Source organism: Chiloscyllium plagiosum, chromosome 2 (assembly GCF_004010195.1).
Source record: "Chiloscyllium plagiosum isolate BGI_BamShark_2017 chromosome 2, ASM401019v2, whole genome shotgun sequence".
Classification (NCBI taxonomy): domain Eukaryota; kingdom Metazoa; phylum Chordata; class Chondrichthyes; order Orectolobiformes; family Hemiscylliidae; genus Chiloscyllium; species Chiloscyllium plagiosum.
Window position 1 is genome coordinate 84348422 of NC_057711.1, and position 16969 is coordinate 84365390.

Here is a 16969-nt window from a genome sequence, read left to right on the forward strand (position 1 = left end):
TTGACTGGGTGGATGTGGGAAGGATTATTCCTCATATGAGAAACTGAGGATCATAGTTAAGACAAAGTTGAGGAAGAAACCTCTGTCACAAGGTTGAGAGTCCTAGAATTACCTTTCTCAAAAGGGAGTGGATACAGTATCTTTTAAATATTTATAAGTCAAAGGGAGATAGATTCTCGATTACCAAGAGATTAATTGATATTCAGGAATGTAGAGTTGAAGTTAAAATCAAATCAGCCATGATCTTATTGATTGGCAGAAAAAGCTCAAAGGGTCAGGTGGCCTACTGTTGTGCCTTGTTCGGATGTTTGTATGAACAAGTATTAAACTGAAAGGAAAAGTGAGATTTATTTTCTTTTATCAAGGCAGCATTTAACTCTTTGTGGTACAAAGGAGCCCAAGCAAAACCGGGAATCGGGAAAAGTTCTGATTGGAGTCACACAGAACAGAGCAGAAGAAAGATGGTTGAGGTTATTGGAGGTCAAATCTCTCAGCCACAGAGCAGCATTGCAGAAGTTCTTCAGGAGAGCATCACAGGCCCAGCCATATTCAACTGCTATCAATGATCTTCCCTCCCTACAAAGTTTGAAGGAGGGGTGTTTGCTGATCATTGCACAATGTTCTGCACCATTCACAACTTCACAGATCCTGAATCATTTGTTGTCCAATTGCAGCAAGACAGTGGCAACATTCAGACTTGGGCTGATAAGTGGCAAGTAATATTTCTACCACATAAGTGCCAGGCAATGACCATCTCAATCAACCATTAATGTTCAATGGCATGCCATCACTGCAACCTCCTCTATCAGCAACCTGGTGGTTACCAATTCCTCTTTGGAGCCAGCATCCTCAGCATCAAGGTACTAGTTATTGTTAATCAGCTGCATTTGGCAGCCACACCATGCCTGACACAGATTAAATTAGGGTCTCTACCCCAAGCTCTGACATGATAAGCAGTTACCAGGAAGACAGAAAAACTGATTCCCTGAAAAAAAATGCCATATTCTCACTGACTCCCAGTAATCTCCTGTCCAAGACTGCCCAAGCCGAAGAAGAAGAGTCTACAAAAGTGCCAATAGCCTGAGCATCTCCAACACAGTCAGGCCGAGTCCAAGTGCAAGAGTGGGCCACAGGATTGCAAAAAAAACCAAGCATCATACCCACTAACCTTTTCAAGTTTCACCTTGGCAGGGTGTATAGATCAAATGTTTCATTTTTTAATATCCTCAGGACCCATATCTCTAGAGTGGATGGAAGGAATTTTGAGGGACTACCTAAGAAGAGGAAGAGCATTTAAAAGACATTTAACTGGACCAACCATAAGAATACTGTGGCTACAAGAGCATTTCAAGGGCAAGGAATTCTGTGATGAGCAACTCCTGTCCCCCTAGTGCTTGTACGTCATATGAGGCACAAGTCAGGAATGCGATGGAATATTCCCCACATATCTGCATGCATGTAGCTCCGACAATACAAGAAGCTTAATACTACCCAGGAAAAAGATCCTTCCACATTGAAAACCTTAAAAATTTGATTCATACAAAGTCTTTGACTTTGGGATGCTGTGCCGTTGAGTAATTTATTGAAGGTGTCAATGACAGGGAGGAGTGCCAGGAGTAAAAACAGAAAGTGCTGGAGAAATTCAGAAGGTCTGACACATCTATGGAGAGAGAAACAGGTTTAACATTTTGAAGTTAGTATGACTCTTCTTTGGAACTGAAGAGGGCTGGATGAATACTAGGAAAGTGATTAGTAGTGGCTGGGATGCTACAGGTTTGTAGCAGCACATGCTTTTTATTGTGTAGATAGAAGGAGACCACACATGTACACAAGAATGATTAGAACACTTACATTGTTTGTTGCGTATGTGGCAGTCTTTATGATAGAACTTAATGCGGACTGGTGAGGGTTATAACATATGACCCCTTCAGCTTGGTCCACCATTCAATATAGTTATTTGACCTTGGCCTCAATTCTACTTTTCTACATATTCTCCATAATTCTTTACTCCACTGCTATTTAAAAGTCTGCCTTTCCAAGCCTTCAATATATTCCATTATCTATACTTCTCTGAGTCTTCTGAGAAAAGAATTTTCTCCTCACCCCCTTCTTAAATAAGCAACCCCTTATTTTGAAGCTGAATAGAGATCTGAAACTTATTCAGGGTAAGCCGATGTAACATGTTGGGGTCGAGCTGGAGGTTTGTTCAGACAAATAGCTGTTTTAGCAGAAAGTGAGGACTGCAGATGCTGGAGATCAGAGTCGAAAAGTGTGGCACTGGAAAAGCACAGCAGGTCAAGCAGCATCCAAAGAACAGGAGAATCAACATTTTGGGCATCAGCCCTTCATCAATAGCTGTTTTAGGCATGGACTTTTAAAAAAAAAAATCTACAATGATACAATGGGCAGCACACTTCTAAGTTGTACTAGACATGTGATATTGAACAGGAGAATCAACATTTTGGGCATCAGCCCTTCATCAATAGCTGTTTTAGGCATGGACTTTTTAAAAAAAAATCTACAATGATACAATGGGCAGCACACTTCTAAGTTGTACTAGACATGTGATATTTGTCTGCCAGACTAGAGACTTAGGGTTCCTTTTTACCACCTCAGAAGGAACAATGAATTTTTTGACCACTTTGGTTTGATTCAAGGCTGCACCAATTTGATTATTGTTCAGCAAGAAGGTATGCAGCAATAGTTGAAATGTAAATATAGGATTAAGTATAGGGCAGACCAGTGGCTCAGTGGTTAGCACTTCTACCTCACAGCACCAGGGATCCAGGTTCAGTTCCACTGTGAGATATTATGTTATGAGCTATTGCGTTATAAACTATCTTTATTAACTCACTTACCAACTCGCTACATTAATTAATACCGGGTTCCCATTCATTCATTCATAACCCTTTACTAACCCATTATTTATTATAATGCAGTTTCTTTCTTTCATTTATTCATTCATTCATTCATTCAAAAAATCGTGGTTCTGTAGTTTCCAAATTTAAAAATAACCCTTTCAAACCCATTACTGCACCCTTGCTACAAGCAGTGTTTACCTCTGAATAAGTGAACAATACCATCCCCATCAAGTCTCCACAAAACATTATAATATTAGTCAGCCCTTACCAACCATCTCCTGGACCTGAATAGATTAAGAACCATTTAAATACCTTTTAACTGGGCCAATACCCCTTTCAGAAACTAACTGACAAAACAGCACCTCTTTGAAATTGCATGAATGAATGAAACTCTTACCGGAAAATAAATAAATCTCACACCCCAGCTGCAGTAATTATTTTATTTTTTTATTAAGTATAAATACAATTTTTAACTTATTTAGAGCATACAGGCCTAGCATTTTTACTAATATTTACAAACTTAAAAGACAAAAGGACTAACACCTCCTAATTATGCAAGCAGACCGGACAAACATCCCATCAGAAGTAGCAGCCAGCACTTAGCACATTTTAATCCATCTCCTGTCTCCCAGGACAGAGATCCTTCAAACCTTTATGTAGCAGAGATAAAAGATGTAATACCGTAGTAATGGAATTTTAATGTAAGTGAGAATTTTGTGTAAAGGACCTCTTGTAAGAACTGGATTAGTGGTGCTGGAAAAGCACAGCAGTTCAGGCAGCATCCGAGGAGCTTTTGCCCAAAACGTCGATTTTTCCTGCTCCTCGGATGCTGCCTGAACTGCTGTGCTTTTCCAGCACCACTAATCCAGACTCTTGTTTCCAGCATCTGCAGTCATTGTTTTTACCCTCTTATAAGAACTGTATTTCGGGATTCTATTGCTAGCTCAAACTCGTGCTGTGATTGCTGAATAAAGGGGCTATTTTTGCCACTCAATGATTCCAGTCGTTATTTGAACACACTCCCACACCACCCTTGGGCAACTGTCCCTGCTGCGTTTGCACATTCTCCCTGTGTCTGTGTTAGTTTCCTCCTGCAGTCCAAAGATGTGCAGGTTAGATGGATTGGCCATGCTAAATTGCCTATACTGTCCAGGGAAGTGCGGGCCAGGTATATTGGCCATGGGAAGTGCAGGGTTATGAGGACAGGGTAGGAGGGCCTGGTTTTGGATAGACTGCTCTTCAGAGGGTAGGTGTGGACTCGATGGGCCAAACATCCTGCTTCCAAACTGTAGGAATTCTATTCTATTCTAAGTAACATTTACTGCCACACTGTTGCTCATTTGAGAGTCATTTTAAAATTCTTCTTATTGGGTAAAATTGACTCATCCTTATGTCCAGTTCAAATTACAACACTACAACTGAAGCAGGGCTGCTATTAGGAACAGTAACGTAAGGTTAAGGTGATATGAAAGTATATCAACATACTGTGCACCAGTTGTGCAGGATACAATGGAAATACGATTAATAGTAATTTCAGGAAACACATTAACCAACACATATTAACGTACTATTTATACTATCGCACTAAATTCTTACCTTAAAGGAGGAATTTTCAAGTATACTGTTCTTTTCAGCACCCCATTCTTTTTCATTTTCATTCATTTTGAAGTTCTGTAAATGTTGAACACAACGTAAAAATCCAATAGCTTGTCTTTTTAGCAAGCAGCTAACACAAAAACACAGTAACACAAGTAAGTTTACTTTGCTGTTATGTGACTTTTAATAACTTATGATATTTTAATAAACTATAAACAAATTGAGGCAGCATACTGGCTCAGTGGTTAGCACTGTTGCCTCACAGGGCTAGGGACCCGGGTTCAATTCCAGCCTTGGGCGACTGTAGGGAGTTTGCACATTCTCCCCTTGTCTGCGTGAGTTTCCTCCGGGTGCTCCGGTTTCCACCCACAGTCCAAAGATGTACTGGCCAGGTGAATTGGTCATGCTAAATTGCCCATAGTCTTCAGGCATGTGTAGGTTAGGTACATTAGTCAGGGGTAAATAAAGGATAATAGGGTAGGGGAAATCAGTCTGGGTGGGTTACTCTTCAGAGGGTCAAAGTGGACTTGTTGGGCCAAATGGCCTGTTTCCACACTGTAGGGTTTCTATTCTATGAAGAAAATTGCTATGTACCTACTTCTTCTATGATTAACACACATGAAATTCAGACAGTAATTAATTTTAGGCCTTTCATTTTATTAGCAATAATTCATTGATGCTTGTTGATATTGAGTATAAGGAATGACCAAAAATGTCTTCCTTGGTTCATTAATAATTACATGTACTTCAACACATGCTACCAAGTGGCTATATAACAGTGGTAAAAATAGCGCATAAATCTGATCAGTGATTGGCTGCAGCTGCCTAACAATAACTGCACGGGATAGAACAATCTTTCAAATTGCTTTCTGAAAAATCTTTCTTCCAATTTCTTTTTCTGGCAAGATTTGCACATTTCACACTTTGAATATATCCTTTGCACTTTTAACAGGTTTGAAGATCTAGAGACAGTAACGTATTTGATAATTCACTTCATTTATTAGTATAGAATCATACAGCACAGAAACATACCATTCGATGCAACTCATCCATGCTGACCAGACATCCCAATCAGATCTAGTCCCATTTTCCAGCATTTGGCCCATATCACTCTAAATCCTTCCTATTCATATAACCATCCAGATGCCTTTTAAATGTTGTCATTGCACTTGCCTCCACGACTTCCCCAAGCAGCTTGTTCCATTTGCACACCATCCTCTGTGTGGAAAAAGTTACCCCGCAGGTTCTTTTTAAGTCTTTCCCCTCTCACCTTAAACCTATGTCCTCTGTTTTGGACTCACCCTCCCAAGGAAAAAGACCTTGGCTATTCAACTTCTCCATGCCCCTCATGATTTTATAAACCTCTATAAGGTCACCCCTCAATCTCTGATGTTTATGGGAAAAGGAGCTCCAGCCTATTCAGCCTCTCCCTAGAGATTAAACCTTCCAACTCTGGCAACATCCTTGTAAAACTTTTCTGCAGCATCTCAAATTAAACAACATCCTTCCTATACAAGGGTGACCAGAATTGTATGCAGTATTCCAAGAGTGGCCTCACCAAAGTCCTACACAGTCACAACGTGACATCCCAACTCCTATACTTTGTCTTTGCTCAGCAACGCTCCCCAGGGCCCTACCATTAACTGTCCTGGTTTACCTTACAAAACTAAAATGCCTCACATTTATCCAAAGTAAACTCCATCTGTCACTCCCCAGGCATTGGCCTATCTGATCAAGGTTCCAGCGTACTCTGAGATAATCATTTTCATTGCCCACTACACCACTAATTTTAGTGTCATCTGCAAACTTACGAACCATAACGCCTGTATTCACATCCAAATCAAGTACATAAATGGAGAAAAACAGTGGACCTAGAACTGATCCTTATGACAACCACTGGTCACAGGCCTCCATTCCGAGAAACAACCTTCCACCATCACTACTCTCTGTCTCCGATTTGACTGTATCTGCCGTGTTTCCATCTTGCTGAAACTGCCATCCTTCACACCCCCTAGTTCCTATAACTTCCTCATTGCCTCTAACTGCCACTCCAACCGATCCATGTGGCCCGCTAGGATTCATAACCAAACATACTTCCTGCAGACATAGGATTGAAAAGGCTTGGAGAAGTTTTTGGAGGGAATCCTGAGGTACAGGATGTACATGCATTTGGAAAGGCAAGGACTGATTTGGGACAGTCGACATGGCTTTGTGCGTGGGAAATCATGTGTCATAAACTTGATAGAGTTTTTTGAAGAAGTAACAAAGAGGATTGATGAGGGCAGAGCAGTGAACGTGATCTATATGGACTTCAGCAAGGCGTTTGACAAGGTTCCCCATGGGAGACTGGTTAACAAGGAGTCCATAACTAGAGGGCATAGGTTTAAGGTGAGAGGGGCAAAAATTTTAAAGGGACCTAAGGGGAAATTTTTTCCACTCAGAGGGTGGTGCGTGTATGGAATGAGCTACCAGAGAAAGTGGTGGAGGATAGTACGATGTAACATTTAAATCTGGATCTGGATGGGTATATGAATAGGAAGGGTTTGGAGGAATATGGGCCGGGTGCTGGCAGGTAGGACTAGATTGGGTTGGGATATCTGGTTAGCATGGACGAGTTGGACCGAAGGATCTGTTTCCGTGCTGTACACCTCTATGACTAAGTCAAAATGCTCAGAGAGCTAATGCAATGGATCTTCTGTGCATTAATAATTTCATGATACTCTGCATATAACGAGCAAATATTCTGCGTGTACATGATAATCAAGATAGCATCTGCCATGGACACCTGAAGTGTGTGTGAAAGCTGTAGATGTAATGCTGTATCCCTTAACATCACCTGCAGTGTCAAAGAGAAGCACACAATATGTTTCAGTACTAACAACTATTTAACATTACTGGAAAGGCAAACATTTACTTTGAGAGCAGTTAAAGGTGAGCCACACTGCTGTAGATCTGGACTCACATATAGGTAAGATCATGTAAGGATGGTACATTTCCTTCCTTAAAAGGGGATTAATGATTCAAATAGGGTTTTTACAATGCTCTAGTTTCATGATCATACTTACTGAGACCAGCATTCAATTTCAAAGTTTTTTTGGATTTGAAATTGAACTGTACAGCTGACATGGTGGGTTTTGTATTATTGTCCCCAGAACTTTTGCCTGGATTTCTGGAAAACTACTCCAATGACATTAATGCTATTCCGTACCTCTCCTGAAAATCACGTATGTGCATATCTTTACAGAACATGGTCCTCAGTTCTGAAATTTCTCTATCTCCAATGTTAGTAGTATCACAGAGGAAATACAGGCTTTGAGAAACTATTATTGACTACATTACTGCCAGTGCCTTTGTTTTGTATTAAAATAACATAAAACATATGTATACTCTGACATATAACATAATCACATTTATATATTGATTTTATTTTAATTTTCATTGAACTTTTAACTTGAAGGATTTTCCTCTGCCAATTGCCCAAGGTTGGACTTGTTTTTACCCAAGTTTCTGGTCAACTTTCTTTCAGACCAATTATGAAAGATGTTCCTTCTTTGCTGACTGCAAAATCAAGGCCATTACATTTTAGTAAGCAGAGAGACTGAGATCTGAGAGAAAGTGTGTATACATGTGTGTGACAGAGGGTAACAAGGTTTATATTGCCTCCTGTTTTGTGTTTTTTACTTAGAAAGCACATGAAGGCAATTGTCTCTCTCTCTCTCTCTCTCACACACAATGTCATTAGCATTTCTTTTAAAACATCTGAACATTTAATTAAGAGCAGGAGTAGGCCTTCCTTCCCCTTGTTTGCTCCAATTTTTGATGAGATCATAGCTGATTTGATTGCGGCCTCAACTTTAGCATCCCCATCTACACCGACATCAATTAACTTCTTTGCTAGTCAAGAATCTATCTACCTCTGCTTAAAACTAAATCAATAAACCTATCTCACCTCTCTTTGGGTAAGAGAATTCCACAGACTCCTGACCCTCAGAGAAAAAGAACTCTTTTCATCCCGGTCTAAAATGGGAGTCCCAGGGCTGGTTAGCTGGACAGCCAATTTGTGATGCAGAGTGATACCAAAAGTGTGGGTCCAATTCCCAGACTGGTTAAGGTTACCATGAAAAACTCACCTTCTCAACCTTGCCCCTCACTTGGTGAACCTCAAGTGAAACCATCAGCAGTCTCCAATGAAAGCAGCCCTTTGGCTTGGTAAGACTATGGTAACGTTACCTTAGTTTCTCCCACGCATCTTTTCAGCATTTTTCCTGTCAAGTCCCGGTGGGATCTTATGTGTCTCAGTAAGATCATCCCTCAGTTTTCTACACTTCAACACATATAAGTGAGAGTTTTCCTTTTAACAAAGCCCCTGCTCTCAAGAGGCACATAAGGCAAAAGCTGTCCTTCCTCGTCAAGAAGCGAGTTTCAGAAGTAGAAAGTGGAGATAAGGCCAGCAGCAGCCACATACCATGGAAACAGGTAAAGTTTCGGGGTGGGTGGGGGGTAAGCTATAATTTAATACATATAGTGTTATCACACACACTCATTATAACTACCATCTTGATTTTTTTCCTCTTAGCTCCTTAATCCTCCTGCTCGATATTCAACAATGAAACGTTTGTATTATATCATCTCAACGGCAATATCCATGTCAGAGTTTAACAGGTTGTGTTCCAAAGCGCTGAAAATTGTCCGTCTGTTTAGATTTAGCACGGCGCTGAACGAAGCGCATACTTCTACCCACTAGCGGCCAAATCAACGGCACAATCAAGTCAAGGTATCGTCACAATGAAACGTAGCTCAGGCATGACCCAGCTACAGACTTATTATTTGTTACCAGCTCCATGATGCTGTCTGTTGTTGATGCTACCACGATTATTTGTTGCAATATAATCAGAAAAAAACGCAAGTTTTCCTTCTCACATAAAATAGATCCATACATAATTGCAATTCATGGATTCATTCAATTGACATATAGGGCAAGGAGAAACCCAGATTTCAGCCTTCCAAGTAAAATCTGGACAATCCTCAGCTGCCTGAGGACAGACAAGGGAATATGCTCGATAAACCGAAGGTTTGAACAGATCCAATTGTGGCTATGGCTATTCAAATCATCGCTCAGGCAGATATTTTAAATAACCTGTTCAGAGGGGTTGTGACCTAAATCTAGTGAAGGTGGGACTTGAACTCAGAGTTAGGGACACTACCACGTGCGTCTTCCCACTAGATCCATGCCTGGTGGCACCAAACCATTGAAATTGTCAGCTGAAAGCATTGACTACATTGTGAACTTCACTCCATCCCAAATGGAGAAATGTGGGACAAATCACAAAGTTTTTCATCTTATGGTTAAAGAAAAACCTCAGATGCTTGGTCAAGAATAATTTGTTGCTCACTTCTACATTGGAACTTTTGACTTCAATTTCCAGTTATAAGAGGGATTTAGAATGAGTCAGATTCAGGATATAGATAATAAACAAAAACAACTGGGATTAGTTAAAAATGTAAGATCTGCTTTCCATTTGAAAGCAAAATATGTTTGCTCAGTGAATATTTTACACCGTGAAGTGACATATAAACTGTTAAAATCTAATTGCAATATTAAATAATTGTACTCAGAAATTGAAGATCGCTCTTGTGGTACAGTGATAATGCCCCTTCTTCTGGGTGAGGAGGTCTGGGTTTTAAGTCCCACCAGTTTCACAACATGCCTGAATAGGTCGATTCAAAATTCTTAGTAATTAAATGCATCCGGCTGTAGGTAAAAGCAAAGCATAAACTTTTTAGAGCATTTGAGCAGAATTCTGAAATGGTCACAAACTTTTGAATAACCTTGTGCTATTTCCATTCTAGTTAAATTGATTTTTAAGTGAAGAAAAACATGCCGGCCATGGACAAGCTGATTTCTTTTTAAACGGAATTGAGCAGTTGGTTATATAAGAGACCTTCTGTCATTAAATGCTACCCTGATAAAGATAACGTTTTCAAAAGCCAATAATTAATGTTTGATCAATTATTAAGGTAATCCAAACTTTTTCTTTATATTATAACTATTATAATGAATAATTAACTCTCATTCTAATGACATTATGGGTCTACCTACAGAAAATGGATTACAGTTTAATGAAAGCAAATTATCACAATTTTCTCAAGTACAACTAGGAATGGGTAATAAATGCTAGCCCAGCCAACTATCCCACATCCCATGGGTTAAAAAAAACAAAAACAGCAGGTGGTCCACTATCAAATCTTAAATTGGTCAAAATTCATTACTCATGAAGTCATGATTCGGAGATGCCGGTGTTGGATTGGGGTGTACAAAGTTAAAAATCACACAACACCAGGTTATAGTCCAACAGGTTTAATTGGAAGCACACTAGCTTTCGGAGCGACGCTCCTTCATCTGATGACAATCGCCTGATGAAGGAGCGTCGCTCCGAAAGCTAGTGTGCTTCCAATTAAACCTGTTGGACTATAACCTGGTGTTGTGTGACTTTTAACTCATTACTCATGAAGTAACTTCTATATCATATGAAAGGACTTAATTCTCCAACACCACACCTTAAAACATATCACTTATATATGGTACTGGGACAGACTGATAAGATGATGTCAGAGATATATTTCTATACTTTGAAAGTCCCCAGGAGACATGTTTGATATGTTTGCTGCTTGATAGAAGTAAGAACTTGCACTAATGTAGCACTTTTCACAATTTTTCAAAAATATTTCCAAGCATAGAAGGACTTGAAAGTGTAGTTTTAATCTGAGAACAATACAACACAAGTCAGCCATTCAAACCACTGTACCTTTTTGGAAGAGCTGTCCAGTTAGTTGTACTCTTGTGCTTTTCTCTTCATAATCCTGCATTTTATTTATGCTTCACATCTTGGGTTGGTTGCTCAAACATGGTAAGTGTGATGTTCTCAAAAGATGAAAACGCATACCTGCACTGCTGTAAAGCTATACCCTAAGAAATACTAGGTGCACTGAGCAGTTGTCACTCCACATAGGTGTTTTCCAATTCTGCATGTTAATTTAAAAACATTTATTGTATTGAAGTAATTATATTCTACTGTGTTGGTATGACGATCAATATCTGTAGTCAGGATAAGGTAAAATAATGAAGCTGGATTGCAAGACAGCATTCAGATAATGTTAATAAGGGTCTACCATTAGGAACCATGGTTAATCTAGCCAGTAATAGCCCTCTTATGTTTTTATTGCAACTATTCAGAGTTGTGGAAGGCAAGGGCATCCTTTATAACCTAGGCTTCAAGATTCCTCACAGGAATTGTGATACAGCTGCACAGCTATTTAATAAAGACAATTATGCTGCCCTCAGAAATAGATTGTCAACATAATCAAAACAATGCTCTGCCACCTGGCTCTCTCTGAAGTAGCTTTGTTGCATGTCCTGGCTGATGCGTTTTATTTTGCAGGATGGTCGTTTGCAAAGCAGTGATACCAACACCTTGGGTTCAATTTTACCCTGCATGTTGTCTCTAGGGTGAAATTCATTACCATTCATCTCTCTCTCTCTAATGAGAATGAAGCTATGATCCTCTAGGACTATAATGACACTTGTTCAAGTCTATTTGAGGTAATGTGTTGCATTACTTTATGATAATGGACAGTAGTGATGATTTATTCATCATACATTCAAATTATCTCTGCAGTTTCAGATTACTCAAACTTATATTAATTATATCTATTCTCATGAAAAACATGAAAATCAAGCATTGCCATTTACAATAACAACTGCAAGACCAGTAATGTGTTTCAGAGGTTTGCTTTTGGTTTAATTATACACAGCTCTCTCCCCTTTCTGACCTCTTCATTTCCATCTCTGGTGACAGTCGATAGACTGACGTTTACTATAAACCATAGACTCCCATAACTACCTGGACTACACCTCCTCTCACCTAGTATCCTGCAAGACACCATCCCAATCTCCCAAAGCCTCTGCCTCTATTGCATCTGATCAGACGAGGAGAGATTCCACGCCCAAGGCATCCCAAACGTCCACTTATTTTGAACATCATGCTTTTCCCCACTCTGGCATCCAGACAGCCCTCCACCTCACCTGCTCCATTCCCCACTCTATTGCTCTAAACACCTCCCCCCCCCCCCCCCCACCACCAATGTAATAAAGACAGAGTCCCCATTGCCCTCACCTACCACCCCACCAGTCTCCACAGCCAATCTTTAAACACTTCCACCAACTCTAACTAGACCTGAACACCAAGAATTTTGCCAGGCATCTCAGCTGGACTCACAGGGGCTGACCTGACCTCCCAGTCACCACCCATTTTAATTCCTCTTTCCACTCCCATTCTCAGCCTCCCTCATTCTGAATCAGACCGCAAATTGAAGAAACAACATCTCATCTTCCACCTGGGCAGCCTATAGCCTAGAGGACTCAATATAGAGTTCTCCAATTTTAAATAACGTCCTTTCCCATCCCCTGATTCCCTTCCCAGCCCTTCCCCCTTCCTTCTATTCCTCTGATCGACCTTTTCTTCCAGCTACCAAGCAGATTCATTCCTCCCATCAACCAACCAGTTTGTACCCAGTACCTGTGTTCACCTATCCCTACCTCAACACTCCAACCCTCTCCCCATCCAAAACCATCCCCCTGCTTTTATCTGCATCTCCCCTTATACCCTCCCCAGTCTTGAAGAAGAGTTACACCTGAAATGTTGACTTCTCCACTCCTGATGCTGCGTGACTTGCTGTGTTCTTCCAGCCTCCTGCTTGTATACTTTCAATTTAATTACATACAAAATGGAAAATTACATAGGTAATTTGACCCAAGACCTGACTTCTTAATCAAAGTGCTGCATTGTATTAAAGGGGTATTTAATATCTAACTGTCAAATTAGCAGTATGAAAATATTTTGTATTGCTAATTTACATTGTAGCAGTATTTACACTTTATTCAAGATTAAATAATTACTGTACATCAGTTAAATGTATAGGCAAGCATTAACTGAAAGCACTGGAAACATTCAGCAGCTCTAGCAGCATCTGTGGAGACGGAAATAGTTAATGTTTCAAATTAAATATATGACTTCTTTAAGCATACATGAAGTCACTCATGATCACTGAACGAGTTATTCCAATTTACTTTAAGGAACCATAGAACATGTCAGATGTGCCTTAATTTCACATTGTCTGAATAAATATTAATATAACTATAAATGGATCTGTGGTTGTCAATTTACTGAACTAAAAATGAAAATCAATGAAACTAATTCCAAGAGGAGTGAAAAAAATACCAGAACAAAAGCACAAGACTAAGAGGCTTAAACTTGTTTTCTGCCCTGTTCATAGTAAGACTGAAATACAAGCTAAGACGAGTGACAGAGTTGATAGTGCCAAAAAGAGAACATAAGAAAAGCAATACAAGTGTGAATTTTCAGAAATTGAGACACTAGAGGAAGTAGTGATAAGATGAAGTGGTAATGCACCTAATGAGGATGAAGCCTGAACTGAAATAGGTCGAAAATAACTATGCAATAGAAATATGTTTTTAGTTTGCATACGCATGTAACTAAATGAAAAAGGCAGTGGAAGTAAGCATTGTCACTACACTTTGCTTCATGTTGAAAAGGAAACACGTTTAATGTGCCATTACGTTAAACATATTATGACAACTGTGTTCTTTGTGGCAGGGATTAACATATCAAGAAAACTGACAACTTTTTTGTAAAGGGGCATACAACATTAATAAATTATTTATTTTCTGGAATGATAAGCCTTTTCCACAGTTGTTAATAAGCTTCTTTGTCATAACAATCATTTTTGAAGACATTAAAAAATCAGGCCATAAGATCATACTTATGTAAAAGAACAAATATTATTCTAAGAAAAATGATAGAATAGTAAGGCGTGTTCAAATTGATCTGTATGTGGAAAATGCTGAGGTTCAGCATTTTACTGTGCTATATTAATGATTAAATTTACTTTGGAAATGGTGAAATCTAATCTGCCTGCTTTCCTTGAGAGGATAGTCAAGTAGACTGCCAATACTGTCTCCTCTATTGTCTTGCTGTCTCTTCTATTGTGTACCATAAGCCTAGCATCACTTATCAATATATGAGCTACAAGATTGGTAGCAATTTAGGTCAACTTGCAAATTCGATACAGAAATAGAGAACATTAAAGCTCATGCAGGACAGTGGATATTGTGGACAGATAATTGTTCACAAACATGCAAATGGATTAAAAGCCAACACTATCAGATGTGAAAAGAGCTTGCTCCACCTCAAATTGCCCAGGAAAGGCAAAGTACGTAAAATTTTTGATGAAAAGGTTAAGCAAATCATTACAGTGGCAGAATAGTATTTTCCACAAATAGGGTGCTGCCTCCTATCCAATAAGATGCTTTGCCTATCACACAACTGAGCAATGTCATATGAATTTTGTGTATGGAATGCCAGGTATATAAACTGTACATCTCAATGATATGCTGATCAAATCAAATAATATGCTTTCTCCAGCTGTTCTTAATAAACAGACTTCAAATCATACTCAAATCAACCTGCACTTTCAAAACGAAAAACATTTAATATTCGAGGAGCCTCTGCAATTGGGCAACACTTGCTATATTCCCCACCTCTCTTGTCCACATCTACTGTTTTTGTTACAGCAATAGATTTTGGGTCAAGAGGTGAGACATTTTACCAATATTACCAGTCAGGCTTTCAAAGTCTAGTTCAGAATCTTGAAGTAAATTCACTGGTATCCACACAGGTTCCTCAGCGATCAGGAAATCCTAAAAGGTAGGTGAAACATAAGATATAGGAGCAGAATTAGACTATTCAGCCCATTCAGTCCTCATCTCAGTTCTAAAGAGTCATCCCTTCATTCTGAAGCCATGTCTTTGAGTCTTAGTCTCCACTACTAGTGGAAACATTGTCTCCATGTCCATTCTATCCATGTTACTCAGTATTCTGTACATTTTAAAACAGATCTCCCATCTCATCCTTCTAAACTCCATTGTGTACAGACCCCTAAATCTCTCCTCATATGACTAGCCCTACATCTCCAGATCATTCTTGTACATCTTCTCTATACAAGATATGGGAGTAGAATTAGGCCATTTGGCCTATTGTGTCTGCTCCACTATGCGATCATGGCTGATTTGTTTCTCAATCCTACCTTCCTGTAACCCTTGATTCCCTCACCAGTGAAGAACCTATCGATCTCTATTTTAAATAAACTCAAGAACTTGGCCTTCACTATATTTTGCAGAAATGAGTTCTGCAGATTACTGGGGAGGCAGTGGCCTAGTATTATTGCTAGACTATTCATCCAGAAACTCAGCTAATGTTCTGGGGGCCCAGGTTTGAATCCCATCACAGCAGCTGATGGATACTGAATTCAATAAAAAAAAGTCTCAAATTTAGAATTTACTGTTGACCATAAAACATTGTTGATTGTCAAAAAAACCTATCTGGTTCACTAATGTCATTCATAGAAAGAAATCTGCCATCTTCACCTGGTCTGCCCTCTGGAGTCTGGAGCCACAGCATGGTGGTTGACCTTCAACTATCATTTGAAATGGTCTAGCAAGCCACTAAGTTGTATAATCACTACAAAGTCTCAACAAGAAAAAAAAAGACAGATCACCTGCATTGACCTAGGTACTGAAAAAGACAACAGCAGAAGCAGCGCTGTTATCTTGCAAAGTCCTCCTTACCAACATCTGGGGGCTAGTCCAAATTGGAAGAGCTGTCTCACAGACGAGTCAAGCAACAATCTTGAATATTGACTATGATTCCATGAGTATGACTATGTCTCAGACACCAACATCACCATCCATGGGTATGTTCTGTCGCACCAGCAGGACAAACCCAGCAGAGGTGGTGGCACAGTGGTATACAGTCAGTAAAGAATTGCCCTGGGAGTCCTCAACATTGACTCTAGAACCCATGAAGTTTCATAGTATCAGGTTAAAGGTGGGCATGGAAACCTCCAGCTGATTACCATATACTGTCCTCCCTCAGCTGATCAATCAGTGTTCCTCCATGTTGAACAGCACTTGGAGGAAGCAGTGAGGGTGGCAAGGACACAAAATTTACTATGGGTAGGGGATTTCAAAGTCCAGTACCAAGAGTGGCTTGACAGAAGCATGACTGATCCTAAAGGACATAACTGCTAGATTGGACTGCAACACATATTCAGGGAACCAGCAACAGGGAAAAAGATACTTGTTGTCATTCTTACCAATCTGCCAGCTGCAGATGTATCTGTCCATGGCTATATCGGTAAGAATAACCACTGCACAACCCTTATGGAGCCAAAGACCCACCTTGACCATGAGAATAATGTCTATCATGTTGTGTGGCACTATCACTGTGTTAAATAGAAGACTTTGAACTGACCCAACAACTCAAGACTGGGTATCCATGAGGCATTGTGGCCATCAATAGATTAGATTAGATTAGATTAGATTAGATTACTTACAGTGTGGAAAACAGGCCCTTCGGCCCAACAAGTCCACACCG

At 39.7% G+C, this 16969-nt stretch overlaps 1 protein-coding gene across 1 annotated transcript in view; it reads right to left on the minus strand.

Moving 5' to 3' along the window:
- The window catches only part of LOC122561448, a 29944-nt gene extending 14729 nt beyond the window's left edge, over positions 1 to 15215 (minus strand). Inside the window, exons 1-2 of the mRNA XM_043713195.1 lie at positions 15153 to 15215; positions 4458 to 4532 (exon numbers count right to left, since the gene is read on the minus strand). Coding sequence (XP_043569130.1) covers positions 4458 to 4523 — 66 coding nt within the window. The 5' untranslated portion in view covers positions 4524 to 4532; positions 15153 to 15215. The remainder of the gene's footprint in view (positions 1 to 4457; positions 4533 to 15152) is intronic.
- Between the last annotated feature and the right edge of the window lie 1754 nt (positions 15216 to 16969).